At 40.0% G+C, this 26,586-nt stretch overlaps 1 protein-coding gene across 3 annotated transcripts in view; it reads left to right on the plus strand.

Annotated features, from left to right (window-relative positions):
- Nucleotides 1–26,586, plus strand: part of DENND1A (DENN domain containing 1A) — a 532,587-nt gene that overhangs the window by 290,796 nt on the left and 215,205 nt on the right. For all 3 annotated transcript variants that reach the window (XM_070045680.1, XM_060300451.1, XM_060300453.2), the window contains exon 9: nucleotides 18,760–18,860. In XM_070045680.1, coding sequence (XP_069901781.1) covers nucleotides 18,760–18,860 — 101 coding nt within the window. The remainder of the gene's footprint in view (nucleotides 1–18,759; nucleotides 18,861–26,586) is intronic.

A 26,586-nucleotide genomic window follows, 5' to 3' on the forward strand; every position in this document is an offset into this window, starting at 1 on the left:
CATTTCAAAGTAAATCACAGACATCACTATGCTTCCCCTCAATAATTGCGTATGTTTGTCATTAACTAAAGTTAAATATCTGTTTACAGTATCTTTTTTTCTTTTTGAGGTAAAACTTACATAAAGATATTGACTAGGAGAAGTTGACTGTTTGAGAGGGTAGAAAGACCTTCTTATGGTGGGAATTTCCCTATTGAAGTTCCTATGGATAGAATCATAGGCCTATGATTTACCGATGTGTTTACCTATGAATTCAAGGCACCTAATAATGCAAACTTAGTGAGACCATTAGAGTTTTCTTTATGGTTTTCATTGTAATTTTATTATTTTTTTGGTATTGTTTGCTTGTCAAGAATGCACAATTTTTTTTTTTTTAATTTTTTTTTTATGTTTGTGGTATGCGGGCCTCTCACTGTTGTGGCCTCTCCCATTGCGGAGCACAGGCTCCGGACGCGCAGGCTCAGCGGCCATGGCTCACGGGCCCTGCCGCTCCGCAGCATGTGGGATCTTCCCGGACCGCGGCACGAACCCGTGTCCCCTGCATGGGCAGGCGGACTCTCAACCACTGCGCCACCAGGGAAGCCCAAGAATGCACAATTTTTTAATTGCCTGCTAGGTGCTAGGCTTACAATGCATACTAGGTGATAAAAGCATGGCCCTTGCCCTCAAGGGAAAAACAGCCCATAATAGACCTCTTGCTTTGTTTTGCGTTTGGTTTTAAACTCGTAAGTGTAGTTGGTAATCTCAGGGCCTGAACACCCAGACTGAGGTTCAGAATGAGAATATTGTCAACCAGATTTATCATTGCCTCTTTATGAGGCTGGATAGATTAAGAGTACGTTTGAAAGAGTCTAGTCCCTAACCAGTTACTGTTGCTTTGAAGAATTAAACTTAAGTAGAACAAAAGTAGGACATCATAACAGTGGAATTGAATTCCCATGGTGTTTTTGAGCCTTTAATATGTGCCAGGTACTGTGCTAAGCCCTCTTCATCTATTAACTCATTTAATTGTCACTACAACAGTTTGTAGTAGTTTCTGTTATTTCTCCATGTGATAGATAAGGAAGAATGTATCTTCTGCGTGCTTTTCTTTAGATAAATGTAGGGGATTAAACACACACAGTTATTTCTGCTCCTTCCCAAAATGAAAATGAAATAAAGGAGTAAATCAACAAGCACAAAGAGCAGATGCAGCAGAAATCTTAGATATTAAGAAAATGCTGTTATCAATGTTATGCCAACATTCAAAAACTAAGGTGAAATGAACAGAAAAATATAATTTACCAAAATTGAATTAAGAAGAAATATAAAAATTGAATAGGTCATTTAATTTATAGAAATTGAATCAATATATAATTTTTTTTCCCAAAACACTCAGCCTGGATGGTTTTACAGGTATGTTTTATCAAATATCTCAAGGAACAGGTAATTTCAATCTTAGACAAACTCCTTAAGAGTCTAGAAAAAAGAAGGAACACCCCCTGAGCTTTTCTTGTGACACTTGTATAATTTTGACATTCAACTACACGAAGAGACACTATAAGAAAGAAAAGTTATCAGCCAATCTCACTGAGTAACATAGCTGTAAAAATCTTAAACAAAACAGTAGCAAATACATAAAAAATATAATTCATAATAACTGAGTTGACTTTATTCCAGAAATGTAAGGCTGATAATACTAGAAAATCTGTTACTATAGCTCACCACATTAACATATTGAAAGGGAAAATTCAAATGTTCAATATGAATTTTCAATAGAGAAAAAGCATGACCATGTTCATGAATAGGAAGACTCATTATATTAAAGGTATAAATGACGTATATTATAGATTACATATAATTCCATTCAAAATCCCAGTAGGATTTTACATAGTACTTGGCAACCTGATTCTAAAATTAATATGGAAAGCCAAAGGGAGAGCCAAGATATACTTGAAGAAAAAGAATGGGTGATAAAGCTTGCTTTACCAGACATCAAGACTTTTTATAGACCTCTAGTAACTAAGATGCTAGTAACGGCATAGGGATACACAAATAGACTGATGGAACGGAATAGAGATTGCAAAAACGGACCATGTGTGTGGGTTCTTCATATACAACAGAGGTGGCATTGTAAAATCTGGGGGAACGGATGGACTTTTCAATAATTGATAATCCACATGGGGAAGAAAAGGGAGATAATTTATATCTTACACAACTTGCAAAACTGAATTCCAAATGGATCAAGGACTTAAATGTCAAAGGCAAAATTTTTAAACTTTAGAAGACAAAATAGGAGAATAAATCTCTGATCTTGGAGTAGAAATGGATTCAGTTAAATAATCCAAAATATGCATCATGTAAAGGAAAAGATTAAAATTGTGAATTTTGTTCATTAAAAAATACCATTCAGGGGCTTCCCTGGTGGCTCAGTTGTTGAGAATCTGCCTGCTAATGCAGGGGACATGGGTTCGAGCCCTGGTCTGGGAGGATCCCATATGCCGCGGAGCAACTAGGCCCCCAACTAGCAACAGAGCCACAACTACTGAGCCTGCGCGTCTGGAGCCTGTGCTCCGCAACGAGAGACCGCGATAGTGAGAGGCCCGCGCACCGCGATGAAGAGTGGCCCCCACTTGCCACAACTAGAGAAAGGCACAGAAATGAAGACCCAACACAGCAAAAATAAATTAATTAATTAATAAACTCCTACCTCCAACATCTTAAAAAAAAAAAAACCATTCAGAGAATGGAAAGACAAGGCACAGACTGAGATGAGGTATTTGCTATATATAAAACTGACAGAGGATTCATATCTGAAATATATAAAGAACTACTACAGTAAAAAAAAAAAGCAGAAGACAAATCTATCAATAGAAACATTGGCAAAAAGCACAAATAGGCATTTCACAGAAGAAACCTAAATGGCTAATAAATATATGGAAAGATGCTCAACCACATTAGTAACCACAGAGAAGCAAATTAAAACTACAGTAATTAAAACACTAGGTTTGCAAAAATTAGATGTCTGATAAAGCCAAGTGTTATATTGCAGATGTATTGGAGAATTTCATGTACTACTCTTTGAAGAGTATGTGGCATAGAACTATTTGCATATGCCCAACACTCAGCAGTTCCACTCCTGGGTGGAATTGTGTGTGTGTGTATACATACACATACCTACACACTCTTTTTGGTCATGTGTAGTGGGATACATGTGCAAGCATGTTCATAGCAGCATTGTTTTGGGTTTTGTTTTTTAAACCTGGCAAGAGCCCACATGACCATCAACAGAGAACTCATAAATTGTTGCATAGTCATACAGTAGAACACTGTGTAAGTGAAGATGAACTACACTATCAGCATGGTGGGGTCTCTAATACAGAATTCTGAGTAAAAGAAACAAGCTACAGAAGAATATACAGTATGATTTCATTAATATAAAATTCAAGTAAGAAAAACTAAATGGTATATTATTTAGGGATACATACAAACTACGGAGGGGGGAAATGATTAACAGAAAATTTAGGTAGTAGTTTCCTCAAAGGGAGTGAAAGGAGTATAGTTGGGAAGAGGCATATGTGGGACATCAGAAGTATTATTTTCTGTCTTGAGCTAGGTTAGGGATCAGCAAACCTTTCTGTAAAGGGTCCAATATTGCAACTACTGGACTCTGACCTTGTAATTTACAATCAGTAAACTAGTGAGTGTGACTGTGTTCCAAGAAGCTTTATTTACAAAAATAGGAGGCACACCAGACTTAGCCTTCGGGCTGTAGTTGGCCAACCCTGAAATAGGTGCTGGGTTTTGGCATGTTAAATTTTTCTCCTTTAAATGTCACTTATATGATCTACATACTTTCATATGTATATAGTTTTTAGAATTCTTGAAAAGTTAAAAAAGAAGATACCAAGCCCTTTTTTTTTTTTTTTTTGCGGTATGCGGGCCTCTCACTGTTGTGGCCTCTCCCATTGCGGAGCACAGGCTCCGGACACGCAGGCTCAGCGGCCATGGCTCACGGGCCTAGCCGCTCCGCGGCATGTAGGATCTTCCCGGACCGGGGCACGAACCCGTGTCCCCTACATCGGCAGGCGGACGCTCAACCACTGCGCCACCAGGGAAGCCCAACCAAGCCCTTTTATCATGAAATTTTACAATACAGGGGTAGAGACAAAATAGTTCTTGTACAAAGGTTAAGAATCAAACTTGCACAAGATTTTGCAATGGCAATTGTAGAAACCAGAAGATAGTGAAGCAGTGTCTAAACTTCTAAGGGAAAATTATTTCTAACCTGAAATTCTATCCTTATCTAATGGAAGTACTCAGGAGAGAGTGGCACCAGCCCCTACTACACCTGTCAACCTCCTGTCGTCACTAGTCCTCCACTCACCTTCTCTATTGTGGATGTACTGTCCATCCTTTCTAGGCCAGCCACTCCGCTTGTCCACCTGACTTCATTCAACAAATATTTTTTGTGGCACTTTCATAGGTACTGGTGATACAACAGTGAACAAAATAGGCAAAAATCCCTGTCCTCATATGAAGCTTACATTCTAGTAGGGTAGATCTTCAGTAACTGAGGTGAATTAAATATATGGTACAGGAGCTAGTTCTAAGTACAAGGAGTACAGTGAAGCAGAGGAGGAGAGTGGATAGGGGCTGGTGAGGTGGCAGGGATTGCAGTTTAGATAGATGGCCAAGGAGTGCCTCATAGAGAAAGTAACACTTCAGCGTTCTTCCTGTTACTTTACGGAAATTCCTCCAGCACTGAGCTCCTCTCTCCTGCATCATTATTTTTTCTTCTCTACTGGTACATTCTTAGGCACTTGCTAACACGGTATAGTGTCTCCCAAACTTCAAAACAAAACATCCTTAACCACATTCCTTTTATCCCATTTGTTTTCTTCCTTTTAGAACAAAATTCCTCGAGAGATATTTCTGTTTCCTGTCTAATTCCTCTCCTCTCATTCTTTCCTCTGTCTTGTGTTAGGATTTAGCCCCCACCTCCACTGAAACGGCTTTTGTTCAGTCACCAGTGACCTCATGTCAAATAAAGCGAGTTGATATTAATACTTGCAAAACTCTTAGAACAGAGTCTGGCATAAGGTGTATGTGTATGTTTTTGATAAATTATTAACATCTGTAATGGGAAGTCAAATGTTAATGTGTAAAAAATTTTTCGTAATAAATTTATTTATTTTTGGCTGCATTGGGTCTTAATTGCTGTCCGCGGCTTTGTCTAGTGGCGGCAGGCAGGGGCTATTCTTTGTTGCAGTGCGCGGACTTCTCATTGCCGTGGCTTCTCTTGTTGCGGAGCACAGGCTCTAGGTGCGCGGGCTTCAGTAGTCGTGGCACACAGGCTTAGTTGCTCCGCGGCATGTGGGATATTCCCGGACCAGGGCCCGAATCCGTGTCCCCTGCATTGGCAGGCAGATTCTTAACCACTGTGCCACCAGGGAAGCCCTAATGTTTAAAATTTTAAATCAAGAAATCATGAGATGGACTGCTATTTGCCAGTAGTATAAGCCTTTAGCAGTTTTTGTTTTGTTTTTCAGACTATAAACACATTACTTTGACTCAAAAAAAATTTTTTTAACAAGCAGTTGACTCTTAACTGAGTTCTGAGTTTTACTAATTGATGGTAGAAATCTCTTTAGGGAAGGGGAGGGGTCTCCTTGTACCTCACATGGGATCATTAGCATCCTGACCAGTTATGTGCAGTTTCTCTGGGGATAAGTAGCTGAGCAGACATCAGGGTTTTTTTGTTGTGGTGGTGTTTTTTTTGTTTTTTTTCAGACATCAGTTTTATCCAAGCCTCTGGACCCCTTCAATTTCAGAATTAAAAAGTTTTCTAATTGTTGTCTTTTACTTCCTTAATAGTGGCTTTTTATTATCTTCTCGATGAAGGAGAATGCAAAGGCTACTTTAGCCTGAAGTTTCTGATGACCCTCTCTTGACAGATCCAGATGTGGCCTGTCATACCTTGACAAACCAGATTTTTCTCAATTTTGTTTGATAAGATGTAGGCTTAATGCTTCTCAGAGCCATCAAGAATCTGAAAGATAAAAGCTGTTGAACACCCCAGAGTGCCGTCTTCCATAAAAATGACTGTGCGTCAATAGAGACAAACCCAGCCATATTTAGTCCAGAGTCAGGTAATATTCATTTCAGGCTTTCTCGGTCAATAATGTTGTCATATTCTGTATAAGAAAAATGTTAAGTTTTTGTTCTTTTTGTGCAGTTAATGTATATTGATCGTTTTCCTTTATAAATGATAAATAGGGAAGGCTTAACTACATCTTGTTCTCTAATGTAAATACTTCAGTGAGATTTCTTCTAACACAAAGGCCCTATTTTTCTTACAGATTTTCATATCTGAGTTTAACTCATATTGCTTTTTTGATAACTCTTCTGGATAGCAAGTAGGTCTAAAATAAGACCTTTATAGCGATAATATCATCTAATTGCAACAGAAGTCCTAGAAGAGCAATATTATCCCATTTTACAGACTGGCCCATCCACTCAGAGAGATGGGTTAACTTGCCCAAGGTCACGTCCTAGTCATAGAAGAGACAGATATGCAGGTGGGTCATTATGATGCAGTGTCAGGGGAAGGGAGCCTTCGGCTTCAGGAAAGGGAGAAGCAAGCAATAATTACACGTACAAATGACGCTTAGCCCCTTCAGAGTGCTTGCTGTGGAGACCAGGTTATGTTTATCAGGTGCCACCTCTTAAACGAACATCAGAATCCTTGTGTGGGAACTGTCACAAGAACCAGAGACCCATTGTTAAGAGTATCTGTCACACTTGAGGGAATCTGAAAGTTCTCATAAACAGCCAAAAAGATACTCTGAGTCAAAGCTGGTGGATGATGTGGCTGGTGGAGCTGGTAAGGCTGGTTTGGGTAAAAGGTATATCCTGATTGTGTAGTATTTAGGGAAGCTTCTTATGTAGCCTGTACATAGCTCCAAGACTACCAAAAGCGTATTGACAGCATCCGTAGATTAAGCATGTAGGACACCCTTCTTTAGATTTGCTCTATATTTTATATGGCAGGTCCCCAATTATCCCCCACACTCTTTAAAAATTCTCTTAACTTAACCTTTTTGAGCCACCTACTATGTGCCAGTTACTGTGCTAATCTTTTTTTTCCCCCATTTGTTCTTGCAGGAACCCTAAAAACTAGTTGGTTTTATTTTCCTTTTTCAGATGAGAATATTGGCAGTTGGAAAGTTGAAGTGCCTTGTGTAAGTGAGCAGCGGAGATGGGATTAAAACCCCCTTCTCTTGGCTCCAAGCCAACCCCCTTCTTACTATCTCATACTGCCCTCCTGGTAGCTCGTTTGTCATGAGTTCCCTTTGACACTTGTACCCAGAGAAATATTTTTGGTATGATTCTGTTGACCATGGATCTGAAATCACAGAAAGAATTTCAGTCTGGATATTGCCTTGGAATGCACACCTAAGCTTTTCACTTCAGATTTAGTGAGCATTTTCTGTGTGCCTGGCACCAGGGAAGCAGAAGGCCAATATGTGAATCTCTAACTGGCATACTGACCCTATTGGCCAAAGCCCCGTTTCCATGAGCACCATTCAGATTCAGTCCACTCTGTCTGCGTGTTGTTAGACTCTCCCAGCCCCACCTGTGCCGCTCCTCTGCTGTGAGTCCAGCGTTGGTGCGTCCCTGGGGCATGTCTCCCCCAGCTCACTGTGGCTTCAGGTTGTGTGTACTGCAGTTCCTTTCAGCCCCTGTGTGTCTTGGCCCTAATCGCTCCCTCTATGACATAGGGGTGCTGCAAGAAGTTGTGAAAACTAAGAATATCCAGTTAAATGATGACAAAAGCATATTTACTTTACAAAGGAATGTGTATTTGTTTTATTCAGCAGGTGCTTTTTAAAACAAGTTCTTAGGAAGGAAGCACAGTTTAGTGGCAAGACTGTTACCTAATTAATTGAGCCTCCACACCTAATTATTTGTGTGGTACCCATAACTGTGAAAATAATTACTACTTTTCTGATAGTACGTCATATAGAGAAGGAAAAAAAAAAAAAAACCTAATATCTTCTCTCTGTCAGTGTCTTCCTGTTAGTCCGAGAGAATGTGGGCTTTGCGCAGGTCTTGGACATTGGTGGCCTGGAGAGTGGTGGGTGATACTTGTCTCTCCCCCACCCGCCCCACCCTCCACACCCTCAGGTCTGACCCTTAGTAGACACTTCAGTGTTGGCGTGAAGGGATGGGTAACTTCCCAGCCTTGCTCCAGTCCTGTCCCATCCACTTCCACTGACAGCATCCACTATCTTATCACCACCTGGTCTTGTGACCTAAGAAGGGCCAATTTGTGGACTAGGGAGTTTTTCAGATTTAGCTTCATCTTTACTTCTTTCCTGATGAACTCCACCTGGCCGTGACTACCCCAGCCTGTGTAGTGGGTTGGGTATCTAAATGATGTGTGTAAGGCTTTCCTAGCTCTTCTGGGCTAGAAGTAACTAATCCTGTTTGCTTATCTGCAGCCCTTGAAGCCTAGATGAGAGTGGCAGTTTAAGAAGGTTTGAAATACTGGACTAGAGCCAGGGCCTCTTTGCCTGCGCACTCCACTCTGCATGTTCCAGCCGTAGGAACAAACTGCATTATTTTGTTTCAAACTGTGCTCAAGGGAAGCCAAGACCTTGTAACTGGAAACTTACCAAACAGAGAATTCTAAGACTAAATTTAGTGTTCCATTTAAAAAATAAAATAAATCGAACATTTTTTCTGTTCATCTTTTATATGTTAAAAAAGAGAGAGATTAACCTAGTTCACACTAACAACCTAAGAAGAGTATTCAAAGAAGTGAGAAGAAAACTAATCCCTTTTGGTGAAGAGGGAAATCCTTAACAAAATGTAATGAAGTGGCATGAAACACAGACTCTGCAGCCAAACTTTCAAATAGCATAGCCTGTCTAATCTCCATCACATAAAATTTTATTGTGGCTCAGAGAATATTAAAAACTTAGAAATAGATGAAAGGAACTTCCATTGGCAGGAAATAGGAGTAAAGATTGGTATGTTTTATTTATGTGGTTTTTCTCTGGTTTTTAAATGTAAATACAATTAACTGCTTTTTGAACTGTGTTCTCCATGTAATTATGTGTGAGTTCGTTTTCTCTTGTTCATGTTGAACTATAAGTAGAATGAAGAACCTTGATGTTATGGAGACTATATAAACTATGTAATATAAAGAGTAACAACAGTTTAATTTGCAATACTTTAAAAATTGTTGTGACATCAACCAGCCATGGTCTCCCTACTAGTTCTTACCTTCCTCTCCTGCCTCTTGCTTCAACACGTTGAACACATGTTTTGGACTAGCCAGAGGATTCAGATTGTTAGTGATTCCCAAATTCTGATCCATGGACTAGTTGTGTTAGAAATCACTCAGAGAATTTGTTAAAAATTCAAGTTCTTGGGCACCACCTCCAGACATTCTGATTCAAAAGATCTAACATGAGACCGTGGGATGTCTATTTTTTTAAGGTTCCCCAAATGATTGATACACAAGCAGATTCAGAACCAGTGAATAGACAGTTCTCTAAGACAGTATTTATTCTTTGATTATTTTGCATCATTAGAGTTCCTTTCATTTTGAGACTGTGTAATAGAGGCTGATTAAGTTTGTTTAGAAAATATTTGTGAGTACAGATTAGCACTAAAAAATTCTTTGTTTCCATATTTCTCTTTGAGAGACCTCTGATTTTGACATTGGCAGGTCTAGAACAGGACAGAGCTAAGTATATCCTGTTTAAGGTCTCAGTAATGTTGGGTGCTGATGTAGTCCACCAGTGTAATTTTAGATACATGTGTATAAATAGATCTAGAGAGGTGATGTTTCTTTTTAGCCATTGCATTGAGAACATTGGCAGGGTATCTTGTTTATTATTTTAGTAGTGTGGTCAATTTGTGAAACAAATCGTATGTTCTTTAGATTATAAGACTGATAGCTTTTTTATATGACTCTTATGAATCAGATCTCTACTAAAAAACACTAACAGGTAATATTCAAGTCACTGACATCTTAATATACTTGCAAAAGCCCTAAATGGCACTCACATTGGCAGGCATCTGTGTGGATTTCGTTAAAGAAATTGGAGCACGTACTATGTGCTGAGTCAGTGAGAATAAGAACTCAGAATTTCCTATGGCTTCTGCAAGCTGAAAGTGTGGTCCCTGGTGAGCAAGTGTCGTGTGATGTGAGGTTAGACTAGGTAGTTAGGGGCTAGTATAGACCTTGTGAAAGTTCACATTTTTTCTCTTCTGCTATCTCGATATCTATGTGCTCTCCCAGCTAGATGATTCAGACAGCCCTGCTTCTGCTGTATTTTCCCAAGAAAAAGGACAGCAGGGCTGAAGGAGAGAGCACCAGACTTCAAGTCAGGATGGTTTTGTTCAATTTCTACCTGTGTAACTTAATCCTCCCTAGCCATGTGGCCTTGGGCAATTTACTTAATCCTTCTGAGACTCTCTGTCCTCTTCTGTAAAGAGGTTAGTAGTAATACCCCCCTCAGGGTTGTTGAAAGGATTCAGTGGCCATAGATATGAAAGCAGGTAGCCCATTGCTGGCACATACTACTCATTTAGTAAATGTTGACTCTGAATCCTACCTTTTCAGGGCAGTAAGGTCTGATTTGACTTTCAGAAGCAAAGAAGGCAATAGAGATCCTGGAAGAGCTCTGAAGATTTAATTAGTACAACTGGTGAGAGTGGATGGTGAATGAATCCAAAAAACAGAGAATAGTCATGGCAACTCGTATGAGATTTTCCATATCCACCCACTTCTCACTAGTCACATAGTCATTGACTAAATTGTCATTTCTTCTTCAAGTCTCCAGTCATCACTACGTAGAGCTGGAGTGGCCTAAGAAGCTGCTATGTTCACTTGACCTAGCATTACCACCTGACCAGCCTCCCAGGGAGGAAGACTAACCGCTTCCTGTCTTCATCTTTCCAGGTTCTGCTCTCCTGCCTCTCTCTCTGGGAAGCAGGCCTGATTCTTGCCCCAGGCAGAATTAACGATTCCTTCTTTATATACTAGCACACTTGAACCTCTGTTACAGCACCTCTTTCCTAATGCATTTGTGTTGAAGTTGATTATTCGCATTTTGTTCTATTTTAAATTGCTTGAGGGTGTGGCATGTACACATAGTGGATACTCAGTAATTGTCGGATTAATACAGATCATAGCACTGAGGCAGTTTCCTATGAGCTAAGAGCACGAACTCCAGAGCTAGACTCCCTAGGTTTAGAGCCTACTTCTGCCACTACTGTGACCTTACACAAAGTCCTTAACATCTAGGAATCTTAGTTTCCTCATCTGTAAATGGGAACAATAATGCTACCTACCTTATAGGGTTGCTGTGAAGATGAGGTGAGTTAAATAGTACATGTAAAGCACTTAGAACAGTGCTTGGCAGATAGTAAATGCTGAGTAAGTGGTCATGGTGGTGTCTGTTTATAGCTTCAATCTTTCTGAATTTACTGTCACTTTCTGAGGTTGGATTTGTCTGACAAAACTATGCAGGGGAAATTTTTTTTTCCCTATGCCTTCAAATCTAGTAACTCCTACCACCTGCAGGTTTCTTAGTTTCTTTTTCACATGTGGATGCCTCACAGATAGGTTCTCATGATTCTGTGTTCAGTTATGCTTGCTTTCTTTTAAAAAATGAGATTCTTTATTAAAGCAAGCAATATATAAATTAGCTAAACATAAATTATGATCTTAGAAATATTTTCAAAGAAATGTAAATATCCACTTATACTAGAATTGGGGATGAAAATAGATTTCTTCTTGAGTGCCAACTTGGATCCACTGCCAACGGTTGCACTTTCAGAGGGATCCGCAGGCCATGTCCTCACTCCACAGTCAGAGTATCTGTCATAGGCACGGAATGGAGAAGTAGCTGTCCATGTATTTAAATGAATTGTTATCAATCCCAATGTAATTTTACCGTTTTCTTTTTCATCTTAAAAAAAAAAGTCTGCAGTTTCCTCACGTATGGTGCTATAGGCTTATTTACACTGTAGTTTACTATATCATAGTATCTGCCTCTGCTTTGGTAGCTAAAGCTTTTCTCTGTCAGTTTTATTTGCTTTGATGTTTTGAAGTGTCAGATCTTGGCACGAAACTTGTTACCCTTGTTAATAACTTACTCTGATTACTCTATAGTTAGTAGGTAGCTTTAAGAAAAAAGAAGAGAAGGCAGAAAGAGAAGTGATTGAGTAGGCAGGTGATTGCCTGGAAAAGCTTCCTTCTTGCCTGGATGACCTTTCTCTTAGTGTAGGGCACTCGACTTGACTCCATGTTGCTGTGTTGGTTTTTGTGGGAATTTTTTCCTTCCCTTTCCCCAGAGAATAGTGGAGAAGCAAGAGGTATGATGAGTTCCACCCAACTGAATGAAAAACTCCTTGAAGATAGATTGCCCTTCCCACCCTACAAAAAATAAATACAGAAAGCATTACATTTCAACTTCTAAAAAAAGCAGGACATTCCTTCTTTTTACTCACATGTCCGGCATCTGTCTAGAAGAGCTGAAGGCCTTTGATTTCTGAGGCTTTCTAATTTCTCTTTCTGCTAAAGCATCTTTGGTAGTTTCTTAAAAAGCCAACTCTTCCCTCACTAACTATAGTAAACACAATTTTAACCATTTATAATTAAAGGTTTTTCTCATACTCTTCGAAGGGTTGAGTACATTAACTTTCAGAGTCCCCGAAGGTTTTACTTAAAACTTTTTGCTGATCTTATAGTGGGTTTTACATGTACGAAGAAATAAAAATCAAAACACTGTTTGAATCACTTGTCTGAACCATGGCACCATTTATTTCCTTGTGACTACAAGGGTGGTTTATGATTAAATAGAAGAATCTAGTTCTCAAATTGAGAAAGCTAACAACTTCTCTAAGACACATACGGTTTTCTACAATTGTTCTACATAGGATTATTTTTTGTTGAAATGGGTAGATTGAAAAGTGACCCTTTAAGGTTAATAATGTGGTACTCTTTCTATATTCTTTGTTTTATCAGTTTCCTGATGTTTATGTTCAGAGGAGAAATCCAAATGGCTCTAACCCTGTGATGAAGCAGGTGTCAGTTTAATCTTTTAACATTCTGAGTTCTTGGATGTGAATAGTGACTCTGACCTCTGATTTTTTTTTTTTTTCCTCTTTCAACTTTTGGAACCTGGAATCTCATACCTCTTCGGAATTTACAGCTTCTAGTTGTGATCTGTTAAGCAATTGCAATTTGTTAAATGTCTGATAATCTTGTCTACCATTCCTCATGATGTTAGGCTGGAGACATTCTAGCATTCCCCAAACATTTACTCAGCACCTGCTCTGTGTCAAGCATAGTTAGAGATAAGGAGAGAATCAAATGTGGTCTCTGTCCTTGTGGAGCTCACATCTTTAGTCTCATGCCCTTGGTCTCCTGAGATTATCTACCTCTGAGATCCTTAGAGTGTCAGGGACCAAGCATGGAGGAAGGCTGTGCTCTCCACAGTCAGGTGATGGAGATGGGGTGGCTGAACAGTGGTGGTTCCTGGATAGCACATGAATTTCAGGTGCGCCCCTGTGACTGCAGAGTTGAGAAAGCAAGACCAACTTTGAGACTGAGTCTGTTGTACTTACGCTTAGTCAAGTATGGCTGAGGAAGGGAGCTGGGGCAGGGGAGGAGAATTCTTTATGTCAAAGGATGGCAATTGCTCTAGATCAAAGTTGTCAAAGCTGGAAGGGGGGACAGGGATCGTGTAGTCCAGCCTCTTGTTTTCCATATTGAGACCCAGGAGAGGAAGTGACCTGCTCAGATCAAAAAGAGATTTAGGGCTTCCCTGGTGGCTCAGTGGTTGAGAGTCCGCCTGCCGATGCAGGGGAGACGGGTTCGTGCCCTGGTCCGGGAAGATCCCACATGCCACGGAGCGGCTGGGCCCATGAGCCATGGCCGCTGAGCCTGCGCGTCCGGAGCCTGTGCTCCGCAACGGGAGAGGCCACAACATTGAGAGGCCCACATACAGCAAAAAAAAAAAAAAAAGAGATTTAGTGGAAGCTCCATGAAAGTATGTGACAGAAAGCCAGACTTTCCAGTAGGTGCGCCCACACTGGAATCTAAACCTTTTAATACTCGTTACCTCATTGTCTAGAATTTCCTATGGATTAAAGATACTATACCACCTTACTTAAATGTAACTAATCCTCAGGAAGTGATCAGCTCTGTGTGTGTTTTTAAAATGATTATTTTCTGTTAATTGGCATTTTGCTTTAGATATTTGGTCATCTAACAGCAAGGCAAATTCTAGATAATTTTCTACATAATTTGGCCATGCCAACAGGGACAATATTTCACCTAGCTCAGAATCCTGGGCATAATGTATTGGCACAGCATAGGCACTCAACACAATAGTTAACTTATGCATTGTGGAGATGGCCATTATAGTCTGATAGACCTGGATACGAGTCCCAGTTCTGTCACTTACTAGCTGTGTGGCCTTGGGCAAGTTATTTCACCTCTGAAACTGTTTCCTTATCTGTGAAATGTGGTGTTGAGTGTATATGTGTGTACACACACACACACACACACACACACACACACACACACACACACACACACACACACACACACACACACACACACACACACACACACACACACACACACACACACACACACACACACACACACACACACACACACACACACACCCTAACTCTAAAATAGTACTTTGCAAGATCCTAAACCCCCAGCATGCTGCGTGGCACATGCTCTGTTGAAATTCCTTTCCCCCCCCCCCCCCCCATGTTAATTGCAGAGTTACTCTTAGGAATCAGCTGAATTGGTATCTAAGATTGTGACAGTCTGGGCATTATCCCTAAGTAATACCTCAAACTGAAAAAAAAATGTGTCTTTGTGATTTTTCAAACCCTATCATTGATGGCTCTCCATTCATGTCCTACCTCCATTGCCTTCTCCTTTCTCTCCCTTTGCCTCAAAGGAAACTATGGAGCCATATAGAAAGCTCCAAAATCAGACTGACCTTATGTACCTTTAATTGAGGACAGAATTTGCGAAAAGTGAGTCCAAAAACCCACCAGTGGTTTACTTTACAATTTGTGTCCTGGCTAGACTGGCTGTTGGCTGTGTAATTTGTCTAGTTTTGTCTGGAGTCTTAGACTATTCAGCTGCTTCAGGGCAAAATCTTTTGGGGTGTCATTAAATGGGATTGATAATTGGCTTCTGATGAATATTCATTGTGACTAATGACTTTGGGCAAATTTTACACATACTATCTTTCTATTCTCCCACTGAGTGAGATTTTGATAGGATCATTTTCCTCAACTTGCACTTCAATTAAATATTCACAATACTCCTTTGTTGACTACAATCCAAATTGTATACTTTCATTACTTTTAAATTTTGTATTCTGTAAGGAATGAGCATAGGCCTTTAGGATCCTTCTTTTTTCTTAATGGGGTTGGTTTTAGAGTTTTGTTGTGTTTTTTTTAAGTAAGTGGCTAATGATAATTTATGGGATGTATGTTATTTCTGATTAAGCATAGATATGTCATAACACTTTTCTGTGGTCCACTTAGCCACTATTTCCAAGAAATGATGCACATTGTTTGTGCTATTTAGTATTTTGGAAAAGAGCCAAACAACTCCTTGTTTGTTTTCTTAATCAAATGGGTAAAAGCATTTTACTCCAATTGCAGAGCTTTGGCCCTCAGAAAACCCCACAATGGAAATGATGATCAGTCATCTTAAAAGTTTGATTTTTATGAGGGATAAGTAATTTTAAAACCTTGTCATTTAGCTTGCTAGGGTTTTTTTTTGAGGCTAAGGAGACATGAAAAGAACATTGTCTGAAGATAAGATCTCTGCCACTGTGTCGCTTGAAATAGTATTTTGACTCAAACCAATTTAAGCTAAAAAGAGGCAGGTATTCAAGTTCTCTCTCAGCCAAGAACATTCTGTTGAATGACTTTTTCAAAGAGAATTACCAATGAATACATGTGATGACGATGCCTTACATTTGTATGGCACCATATAGATTTTTAAGTGCTTTTATTTATTTAGTTATTGTGTTGTAGAGTTACAGAGTAGGCATATTATTGAATAAGTGGATGGATGAATCCATTGACTTGATTTTCCAGAAGTGGCATATTTGTATTTCTAAGCTTGCTGTTATCATTTTGGAATTTGAGTCATATATATATATATATATATATATATATATATATATATATATATATATATATACCCTACTCTGTGAGACTCAATGAAAATGTTGGTCCAGTACTATGAAAAGCCAAGCCACTGACTATCTTTATATTGTGAATATATTCTAAGTGTGAATTGTTTTTTATTTACTCAAGAAACATTGCATTATCTAGCACATATACATACATGCATATGTATATATATATTGTGCCACTGAGCAAAAGAGAGACAGGGTCTTTCTGTACTTTACAGTGAGAGGACAAACATACAGTCATAGTCCCATTAATAATGGGGGCACATGCCCAGTGGAGCCATGCAAGGCTTTGCAGAGGAAGGTAGTGCACAGAGACCCGGGGCAGGAGGAGTTTGCTAGGGGCACAGATCTGGGCCAGTGGGAATACAGAAGGGAGGAAAAGGAGTACATAACTACTCCTAAATCTGCAAATGATTTATTCCAAGGATAAACTTGGAGGAAGTAGTAGAGATTGTGGCTGGAGATGCTTCTTTACAGGTAGACAGGGAACTGGTGAAGATATGAAGACATGCCTGTTCCAGGTGTGCCCCCAAGTACATTTCCGAGCAGGATGTTACATGACTGGACCTGCACTTTAGTAAGAGTACTTTGGCAGTTGGTTAATGGATGGGGAGGAAGAGCTGGGGCCAAAGGCCAGGGTAACCCTCCAGCCTGACTTGAGGGTGGAGTTGGAGTAAAGTTGGTTCATTTTCCATTCACTCAATACCAGCAAAGATTTTTTATCTCTTCTGAGCCCAAAGAGATAGTCATGTATACTATGACAGACAGCCTCCGTTATGTTGTAACCTACCGAAATGGGTTGAGAAAAAATGTATTAAACCTACAAGCCTTGGCAGAGTCACTGGGAACTGCTCTTGCGAGCTTGTTGGATAAGCTCCTGTTCATGGCATGTACCTGATTTAAAGAACAGGGTCTGGAGGGAAAAGGAGGGGGAAATTTAGGCCCTGGATTTAATACACAGCTCTCAACTGTGAACCATCAGCAGAATATCCAGTTTAAAGCTGTTCATGTTACACTAACCTCTGGGATTCTTTTAACTGGGCCTTGGTGCGTCACTCTTTTGCCACGTAAATGTCCTTCTGTCAGCAAAGGCCAGTTAACAGCTTCCAAAAGAAGCAAAGTCCTCAGGGGAACAGGCTTCCCAGAAACCAAAGAAACATTAAAGAAAAAAGGCAGAAAGAAACATTTGTTGTTGACTTTTGTCACTTCATAGTCCTATCTCCAAAGGTGTTGGTTTTTTTCCTTCTTTCACCATATTGAATTTTGTAGCAATTTTATTCCATTGTATCTTTGTTTCCTAATTTTTCTGTTATATAAAATACTGATTGTATGAAGTGTCTAGCTCTTAAGAAAAAAAGGAAATATGAAATAGGGACAAGTCAGAAGAGGAGGGAGTGGAAGGATTAGTCAGTAAACAGTGCTGGAGCACTTGATTAACTAAGTGGAAAAAATAAATTCTCACCTCAGTCCTTAAACCTAAATTAATTCCAGCTGGATTAAAGAGTTAAATGCTGAGGAAAAATTTGGAGGACTTTCTTAGTATAAAAGCAGTGGAAACCATCATGAAGGAAAATATTTGCCCATGTAATTATTTAAGCCTTCTCTTTACCCAAAAATTCAAAGAAAATTAAATAAGGATAAATTATTTTCAAAAACATTGCAAAGGATTACTATGCTTTGCATATCCAGTATTTGCTTTTAAATCAATTAAAAAATGCTAATTCTCATTAGAAAAAGTGGACTAAGAATATGAACAGACCATTTACTTAAGAAATATAGTTTAGAACATATAACAAGATGTTCAGCTTCAGTCATGATCAGAGAAATAAAAATAAAATGAAGATAGGTACAGTGAGGTACAGGGAGGCCAGCATTCCAGTACATGGGTGGGGGGGTAGAAAGAGCCTCAGTCCTTCTCTATTTATTATATTAATACAATTATTATATTTATTAAGTGCCTTAAAATATTTATAACCTTTGTCTTTAAATTCTGCATCTAGGAACCATATATAAAAATTATTGACCTGATCCGATTATATGAATTAATGATGGAAGAGTGGTTAAATATAGTATGGGAAATTCATTGAGTGGCATGAAAACATGTTTTCTAAGAATGTTTAAAGATATGGGGAAAATGCTGGCAAATAATGTTAACTTAAGGGCAAATCAACACTGTCTTTACAGTAATCCTGATTTTTATTAGAAAAATCCATATGCATGTAATACCCCAAAATGTTAAATTATTTTCAGATGGTGAAGACTTTCCTTTTATCCCTTTCTCCATTTTCTAGATTTTTCTACCGTCATTGTGAATTAGCTTCATAATCATGAAAAAAATACATTGTTTGGAAAAGGAAGCTCTTATTAAATTTGAATTAGGGTCATTGAGTTAACTTATAATTTTAAATATATTGATAAGTATATATTTAGTTTTATTGCTGAACTCAAATGACAGTGTCTCCTGACTTTAATTGTTTAGCTCTGAATCTCTAATTTGCTTCCGTTGCAGTTGACTGCTTGCATCCATGGGTCTGCTGCGATGCTCTACCCCATGTTCTGGCAGCACGTGTACATCCCCGTCCTGCCTCCACATCTGCTGGACTACTGCTGGTAAGGCCACTGCTTACCCTGTCCTCTGCTTTTCCTTCTCCAGAGACTGACCAGGCAAGTTAGGTCTATAACTTGTAAGGCAGTTGGTGACTCTAAATTAAAAATACTAACTTCAAAGTGATCTGAATTTTAGATCACCTGATTGCATGGCCTCTTTGTTTCCAAACAGCTTTTCATATATGTCATGGCATTCTTAAGAGTTCAAGTGGATAGATAATACCTTCTGCATTCCTCAGTGTAGGGAAACCAAAGCACCAAGGAGTTGTGTGATTCTTTTTTTTCCTAAGACACATTGGAAACTGGTGTCAAGAACAATTGAGATCCCCAAGGTCTTCAAGTTTCAGCCGTGCCGTGGCACGTTTTGTAAGACTTGCCCTCAGCTGTGCTTTGAGAGCACAAACCAGCCTTCAAAACTCTCTGAAGTCTTTTGAGGGGAATTTCACTATTCAGTGAAATGTGTTTTAGTGGAAGGAGAGAGGGGAGGAGGGAGGGAGGGAGGCTGACTTGCTTTAGAGTCAGCTAACCACTTGGGCAAGTCACTTGGCTAAAAGCTTTGTTTTCTCATCTGCAAAATAAAGTTGTTCTATACATAATTATGTGAAGATGATATGAAATAACGTGAAAGGATACCATGTAGAAAAGCTGGCTCGTAGTAGATGCTCAGTAAATGTTTCTGCAGAATCATCATCTTCATCACTTTCTGTCTCCAGTAGATTAACAAAAAAGACTGTGTGATCTAATGTCCTTATAAATAATTTCTTTCCCCAGTGTATTATGATTAAAGACATTATCTCCATACAGCTCAAGTCAGCAGAAGTTGATAAGGGAGCGATACACATGTATAGAAAAGGCTGTGCACTGTCTGCCAGAAATTGAGAGCTTCAGGAGAGAGGGCCCCATTTGAGGGGTCACAGCCCTGTTACTTAAGAACAGATGATTCAGGACATTTACCATTGGTTCAGAGAGATTGAGTCCAGGTCAGTCATAATTTTTGCCAGGATCTCCAGCCCGTTTTGCAGTCCTCTCAGTGAAAAGGTTCACCCAGGTAGCCAAATTATCCTGGGAATTTAAAGGTATTCAGGAGTCCTTCTCATGTTATGTGTTGGGCTCATCCTCATCCCAAGAAGCCATGGGTTCAGCAAAGTTGTAGCTCAGGGCCGTGAAGTGAAGATCAGCGGCCCTCTCTAGTGCATAGCACTAAGTGAATTGGCTCATTTCTCTCTTTAGTGTGTATCTTTCTTATCAAGGTGGGTCTCTTTATCCATGCCTTTCTCCTACCTCTCATGAGATTAAAGGGCAGTTTCTCTGTATAGATTTGTTGCTTCTTTTGAGCTTCTGAACCAACTCTATTGGTTTTTTCTGCTGTCACATATCTCAAAGGAAAGGACCGTGTTCTCTATCCAGTTCTCTGTTTGAATGAAAGATTGGGGGGCTGGGCAGAGGCAGACACAGCTGCCAGAGAGGAGGAAAGAGGCAAGGGGAGAGAAAGAACAAGCATACCCAGGGAAGGTGGAAGGGAGATAGAAAGAAGAGGTGGGAAAGGGGACATATGTCCCCTAAGACAGACTCACACAGTGACACCCAGTCCCCTTAAGCACAGAGGATCTGCTGACCCAGTGCCCCAGCCCTGACATACAGCACCCTTCACAGGCACCACCCCGCCTCCGCAATACATGGCCCCATACTTACACACACAGACAGAGGTCCCTTCCCTACAGACATGTGCCTCAGGGCCCCCCACACACCTCACCCCAGACATGTGCTCTACAGGGAAACCTTAGAGTTCTCCCTGGAAGAGACTCACCTGTGTGTCTCGATGCTTCAGGTAGGAACACCCAGGGGCTTTTGTGTGCAGGGATTGGTGGAGCTGAGAAAGTCATTGGAGTCCCTCTGCCTCCCTAATGGTACAGCTTTCACTTTCCATTATTTGGAAGGTTTCAGTTGCCAAATTGTTAGCTAGTTGAAAACCAGCAGCTTAGAGCCCCAAAACTATGGAGAAGAAAATGCTCTGTCAGTAACATCAGTGATAACAATAGTTGCCACTGCTGAATCTCTCCTTTGGCCCCCACTCGTTGGACCATCTCCTTACATCTGTGATCTCATTTAATTTTTCCAGCAACCCTGTAAGGCAGGTATTATTAGTTCCATTTCATAGGTCAGTAAACCAAGGCCCCTAGAGGCTTAATAACTTACCCTAAAATAGATGTTATATATGTATGATTCCAGTTTTACAAAAACAAACAAAAATTATGTGTATATATGACACAAAAATTAGATACACACACACACATACATACATACATACATATAGAGAGGCAGAAATCTGAAAGGAAATATACCAGAATGTTAACAGTGATTTGTGTTGGGGAGGAGGGGAGGAATTCCGCATGATCTTTATTTTCCATGCTTTCAAATATTTCTATCGACACAATGAAAAAGTATAGTTTTTTTATAATTGAAAAGTTTCATTTAAGAAAAAAATCAGTGTTTATTCTGGCCAGTTGTTCTTTCCAGCTGCCATCTCAGGTCGCAGCCCTCCTTTCTTGTTTGCTTAGAGGATTTATTAGCTGTTTCACTCTTTCCCGTGGAAGCTGACCCAAGATCCTCTTTTCAACTTCCTCTCAAACTCTAACCCTTTCAAGAACTGTCACCAGCCTGACCGAGAGCAACGGTGCTGACAGCTCTAACCGAGAAGGGGAGACTTGGCAAGGACGGCTGTGAAGCCCTTGTCACCCCAAACTTTCACTCCAGAAACTCAGAGTTAAGGCTGGTAATTTTTGGAGCCTGAGTGGGTTTTGTGATTAGGCTCCATATTGGAAGTTTCTGTTTGTGTGATAGCAGTCTCTCTCCCATCTCTTGTTTTCATGAAAGGACTTTTTGACATCTGACATAAGGATGATTACAGGCCTGTGGAGATTGGTATCTGTTTATTAACTGCAAGATGTAGGAATGATGAAATAAAAGACCCCAAGAGAAAAAACATCCTCTATTCAAGGCTTGATTTGATCACCTTCAGCCTACTACCACTGCTTTGGTCAGAAACTACAAATGTCATGAAATTTGAGTCAATGCTAATAACTTTATTCTGTTGTGCTCGGTGACTTTCACCACCGTTGAGTTTAATCTTTGGTGGTAAGAGCCAGCAGGGATAACTAGCATTTTAAATAATGTGCTAGGAGCCTGAAACATGTAGATTTGAAGGAGGTTTGTTCCTCTGCAGATGATTTAAATGTTAAGTACGTCCCCATGCAGGGGATACACGAAATGGAATCTGAAAACTATTATCTCCTGTAGAAATGAACTCTCAATTTACTCACTGCACAGGAAGGGCAGATTCTAGTCATTTTCACTGCCAGCAGGTGCCCTTTCTATGCATAATAGACTTCGCAAGTGTAATTAACACATGAAGACCACTGCTGCCAGTTTTTCTTCAGGTACATGCTGCTAGGAGTTTTCAGGACAACAGTGTAGGTTGTAAGAGCTTTTTACATTGCAATTGAAGATGAGGTGTTCATTGACTTTTGGACAAAGACATGCTAAATGGGGCTGAGCCTAGACCCTACTATTGGTATCATAGGTCGTGGACCCAGAGACCCCGAGAGCTGTAATGTGGCCTTTGGTAGAACAGAAGTCAGTGTAGCAAAGCTCTGGGATGCAGTGAATAAATAGAAAGTATGATGCTGAAACCCTGCAATTATGTGGAAGACTAATTGCACATTCACAAATACAACAACCAATTATTTAAGTTAACTTTAATTAGAGCTATAATCACAAATTTTAACTATCTGAATAAATCCATTAAATACAAATAGTCTGCCCTAAATATTTCCTAAATTAATTTTTTTTCATGTTCCTTCCCATTTTTGGAGAGGGTGGTCAAGAAAGTGCCTGGGCTTTGTATTCAGACACACCGAAGTTCAAATCTGTTTCATCTCTTACTAGCTGTGTAACCATTAAAAGTCTGTTTTACCTCTCTGATCTGCCATTTCGTTTTCTGTGAAATGGGTTCGCTTTACCTACTTTGAAGAGTGGCTTTAGGAATTAGAGTTACTGATCATCAAGTGGCACATAGGGGCCATTTAATAAATGGTGGTTGCTCTTACTATGGTTATTATAAACATGGGGCATGGATTTTGGTTTCCAGAAGGTCTAACTCACATCAAACGTTCTTCTTGCTTCTGCTGCCTTGTGAACTCAAGGGAAAACTTTATAATTCATCTTCTCTTTTTACCCATCAGATTGTTTTTATTTTGATTTTTTTTTTATTTAACTTGGGTTATTGTATGGTTGTTTTCATTTGCAGCTGTGGCATAAGAATGAAAAGAAAAGAAACAAAAGCAGATGGCAGAGAAAACGAAAGGAGTAAGACATTTCCAGCCCTTATGAATATTTAAAAACATGTGCTGCTGGTTCCTTTCTACTTAGATCTGTGCCATTCTCTTGATTTTGAAAGTGAAAATGAGAATGTTCCCTACCTTGGCTGATGGCAGCCCTGACCTTGGCCAGTGTTGGAAGAGCTTTCCCATTTCTGGGACAAAAGGATTAACTTGCTGATGAAAATCAGTGTTCCCTTTCATAATAATAATCACCATCTATTGAGTACAGCGTGCAAGTCAAGCTCTTTATAAACATGATTGCAAATCTTTAAAATGAAACTGTAAGGTAAATACTAGCTCCATTGTATAGGTTAGAAAATTGAAGCTCAGAGGGGTTTAGTGACTTACCCACCATGACACAGCTAAGAAATGGTAGAGCCTGCGCTTGAAATCCAAGGCCATCTCATTAAAGTGTTCCTTAGTAATATCCTTTAAAGAATTATGGAATAAGTTGTACCTATCACCAAGATTTTGTGAAAAAAATCCTTTACATAGGCTTTTTGATGACTTGCTAATAATTGCGGACTTACGTTATCATTCATTATTCATTCGTTCAACAAATATTTATAGAGCACTTAATATGTACCAGGCACTATGCTATGCTATGCTAATTAAATGTTGCTAATAAAAGGTCCCAGTAGAAGCCATATGGTATTTCCCATGTAAATACTTTTTTCTCCCTACTCCTTCAGAAGTAGTCCTAAATGAGGACCACAAATCAGTTCCCAAATTGAATTGTACATTTGGATTATTCTGGACACCTGTTAACATATTTTCAAGTATGTGATAAAATATTTCCAAAGCAGATCAGGGCAGGTTCATATTTTACCCCAAAAAAGGCAGCCAGGCCAAGAGCCAAGTTAGTAGCGAACTCCTGATGTTCTCTGAGGGCATGGTTGAACCGAAAAGTTAAATCAAGTGTGTACAGTTAAGGTTTGGATTTTGTATTTGACTTTGTAAAACACCTCATATTTTCTGACATTTCTCGGTGCCTCTGGAATCCATTCTTCCACCCAGAGTGGAAGATTCTCTGTAAGACGTACTAGTTCTAGCCTCTTTATCTGTGCTGTATGTGGGGTTCTGAATCAACCCCCACAGGCTGCATCATGTATTCCATCTAGGATTTTTAGCAAACTGTCTTAATATGCCTTTTCACAGGGTGCGTAGTCCATGTGGGTGATGGGGCATCAGTCCAGACACAGCTGTGAAGTGACAGCTGGATGATCAGAGCTGGGTCCATTCTAATCTCTGTCTTCACTGATGCCATGAAATTTTGCGCAGGGAATAGATTGATGCTAAAGTAAGTGGGATTGTTGATACTCTTGGTGGCAGTGATAGAAATCAACAAAGTGTGGTGTGGTAGAAACAGGAAAACCCGGCTTCGGTTCTGGCTTCCCCATTTACTAGTTTTGAGGTCTCTGAACACCCCTGAGCCTGTTTTCTCTTCTGTTGAATGTGAATAGTAATAAGCTACTGATGAAAAGCAGGTGTTCCATAAATAGTAGGTACTATTTTTGTTATTACTGACTATGTGTATGTATTTGTAGTCAATATATATTAACGTGTATGTGTTTGTATACGTGTATATATAAAAATGAACCAACAATCCAATTCAAGTTCACAAGACCCAAGTAAGGTGGAAGTGGATTAGGTAGACAGGTATGACCGAAATTCTTTTCTATTTATCAAACTCTGGGCTGTGCAAGTTTTGTTCAAGATTGAATTCTAACACATAAGTAAAAACTGTGTCGTTTCCATTTTGCAGCAAGTATTTATGAGTGCCTTTTATGTCCCTGGCATTGGACATAGGGAGATAGGAACTTATAGATGGTTCCGGATCTGAGGAAGCACTGCTTCACAAAAGAACTCAGGTGTCCAGGCAAGAGTTGGGAGGTTTGTTTTTTTTTTAAGCTAAGAGGCATCAAGGGGCCATGATAGGTCCATTGCTCTGGGGGTACAACCACTGCAACAGGAGCTCATCTGGGAAGGCAGGAGGGGATAAGGACCAGGATTTCAGTTTGAAACAGAAGGAGGAGGTAAGGTGGGTCTGTGCTGGGCCTGATGGTTAGAAAGTGCACAATGTGTGCTGGTTGAACAAAGTGAAATTATAGATTCCTGGGTAAATCCCTTAGTAAGATTTGGCTGAACTTGACCTTGAGGTTTGAGCAGAGAGGGTAAGGAGTAGAAAATAATTCGGGCTTGGAAGTCAAAGCTCTGGGTCCAAATCCTGGCTCTGGTCCTACTGAATTTACGTCTTTGGGTGAATGACACAGTCTCTCTTTCCTCATCCACAGAATATAGCTAAAAATATAGTTCTCCGTAAAGAGCCTGGCATCAAGTAGGCACCTAAAAGGAAGTTGTTAGGTGATGACAGTCACTGAGCCCTATATTGAGATGCACCTTCATTTTCTTCAGCAGCACCTAAAACTGAAAATGCCAAGAGCCTTTGGAGGAAGCTTTGGACAAGTTCTGAGTAAACTGTCTCCCTGGTGGAAAAATGGGAGAGAGAAGAGATGGCTCTTTGCATTATCTATGCTGTGGATTCTGTAGCAATCTATATCTATACTATATAGGTTCTATAGGAAAACTGCCTTTTCAAGTTCTCCATTTGATTTTTAAAAATTGAAATGTAGGGCTTCCCTGGTGGCGCAGTGGTTGAGAGTTCGCCTGCCGATGCAGGGGACACGGGTTTGTGCCCTGGTCCAGGAGGATCCCACATGCCGCGGAGCGGCTGGGCCCCTGAGCCATGGCCGCTGAGGCTGCGCGTCCGGAGCCTGTGCTCCGCAATGGGAGAGGCCACAACAGTGAGAGGCCCACGTACCGGGGGAAAAAAAAAAAAAAAATGAAATGTAATTCATATACCATAAAATTCATCCTTTTAAAAGTGTACAATTCAGTGGATTTTAGTGTATTCACAAGGTTGTGCAGCCATCACCACTAATTCCAGATCCATTAGGTTTTTAATACCTAATTTTTATCGTTGTTGGTAAGGTAATCCACCCTTATTAGTTAAAATAATACTTTTTAACCTTTCAGAAGTATATATAGCAAATGCAAATGTTCTATAAAAGTGAGTAGTCTGTGTAGATGGTTGGCATCAGACCCTTAATCTGATCCCTCCAAGGTGCCCCTGCTGGCACAGATGCTAGGAGTACAGTGTGTGACAGTGCTCATTCAGCCTCAGCGTTGACATTCCTGTGAGGGTGCTGAGGCTTGCAGGGTTAGAGGAGACATAGTGTCCCTTTACCATGGAAGTGACCCTTCCGCAGTCGGGGATGGTGGTTGTTGGCTTGCCCACCCCCCCTTCAGGGCACTCTCCTGACTGCAGCCCACCGCCCCATGGTCCTTCA

This window comes from Globicephala melas, chromosome 6, assembly GCF_963455315.2.
Source record: "Globicephala melas chromosome 6, mGloMel1.2, whole genome shotgun sequence".
Taxonomy (NCBI): domain Eukaryota; kingdom Metazoa; phylum Chordata; class Mammalia; order Artiodactyla; family Delphinidae; genus Globicephala; species Globicephala melas.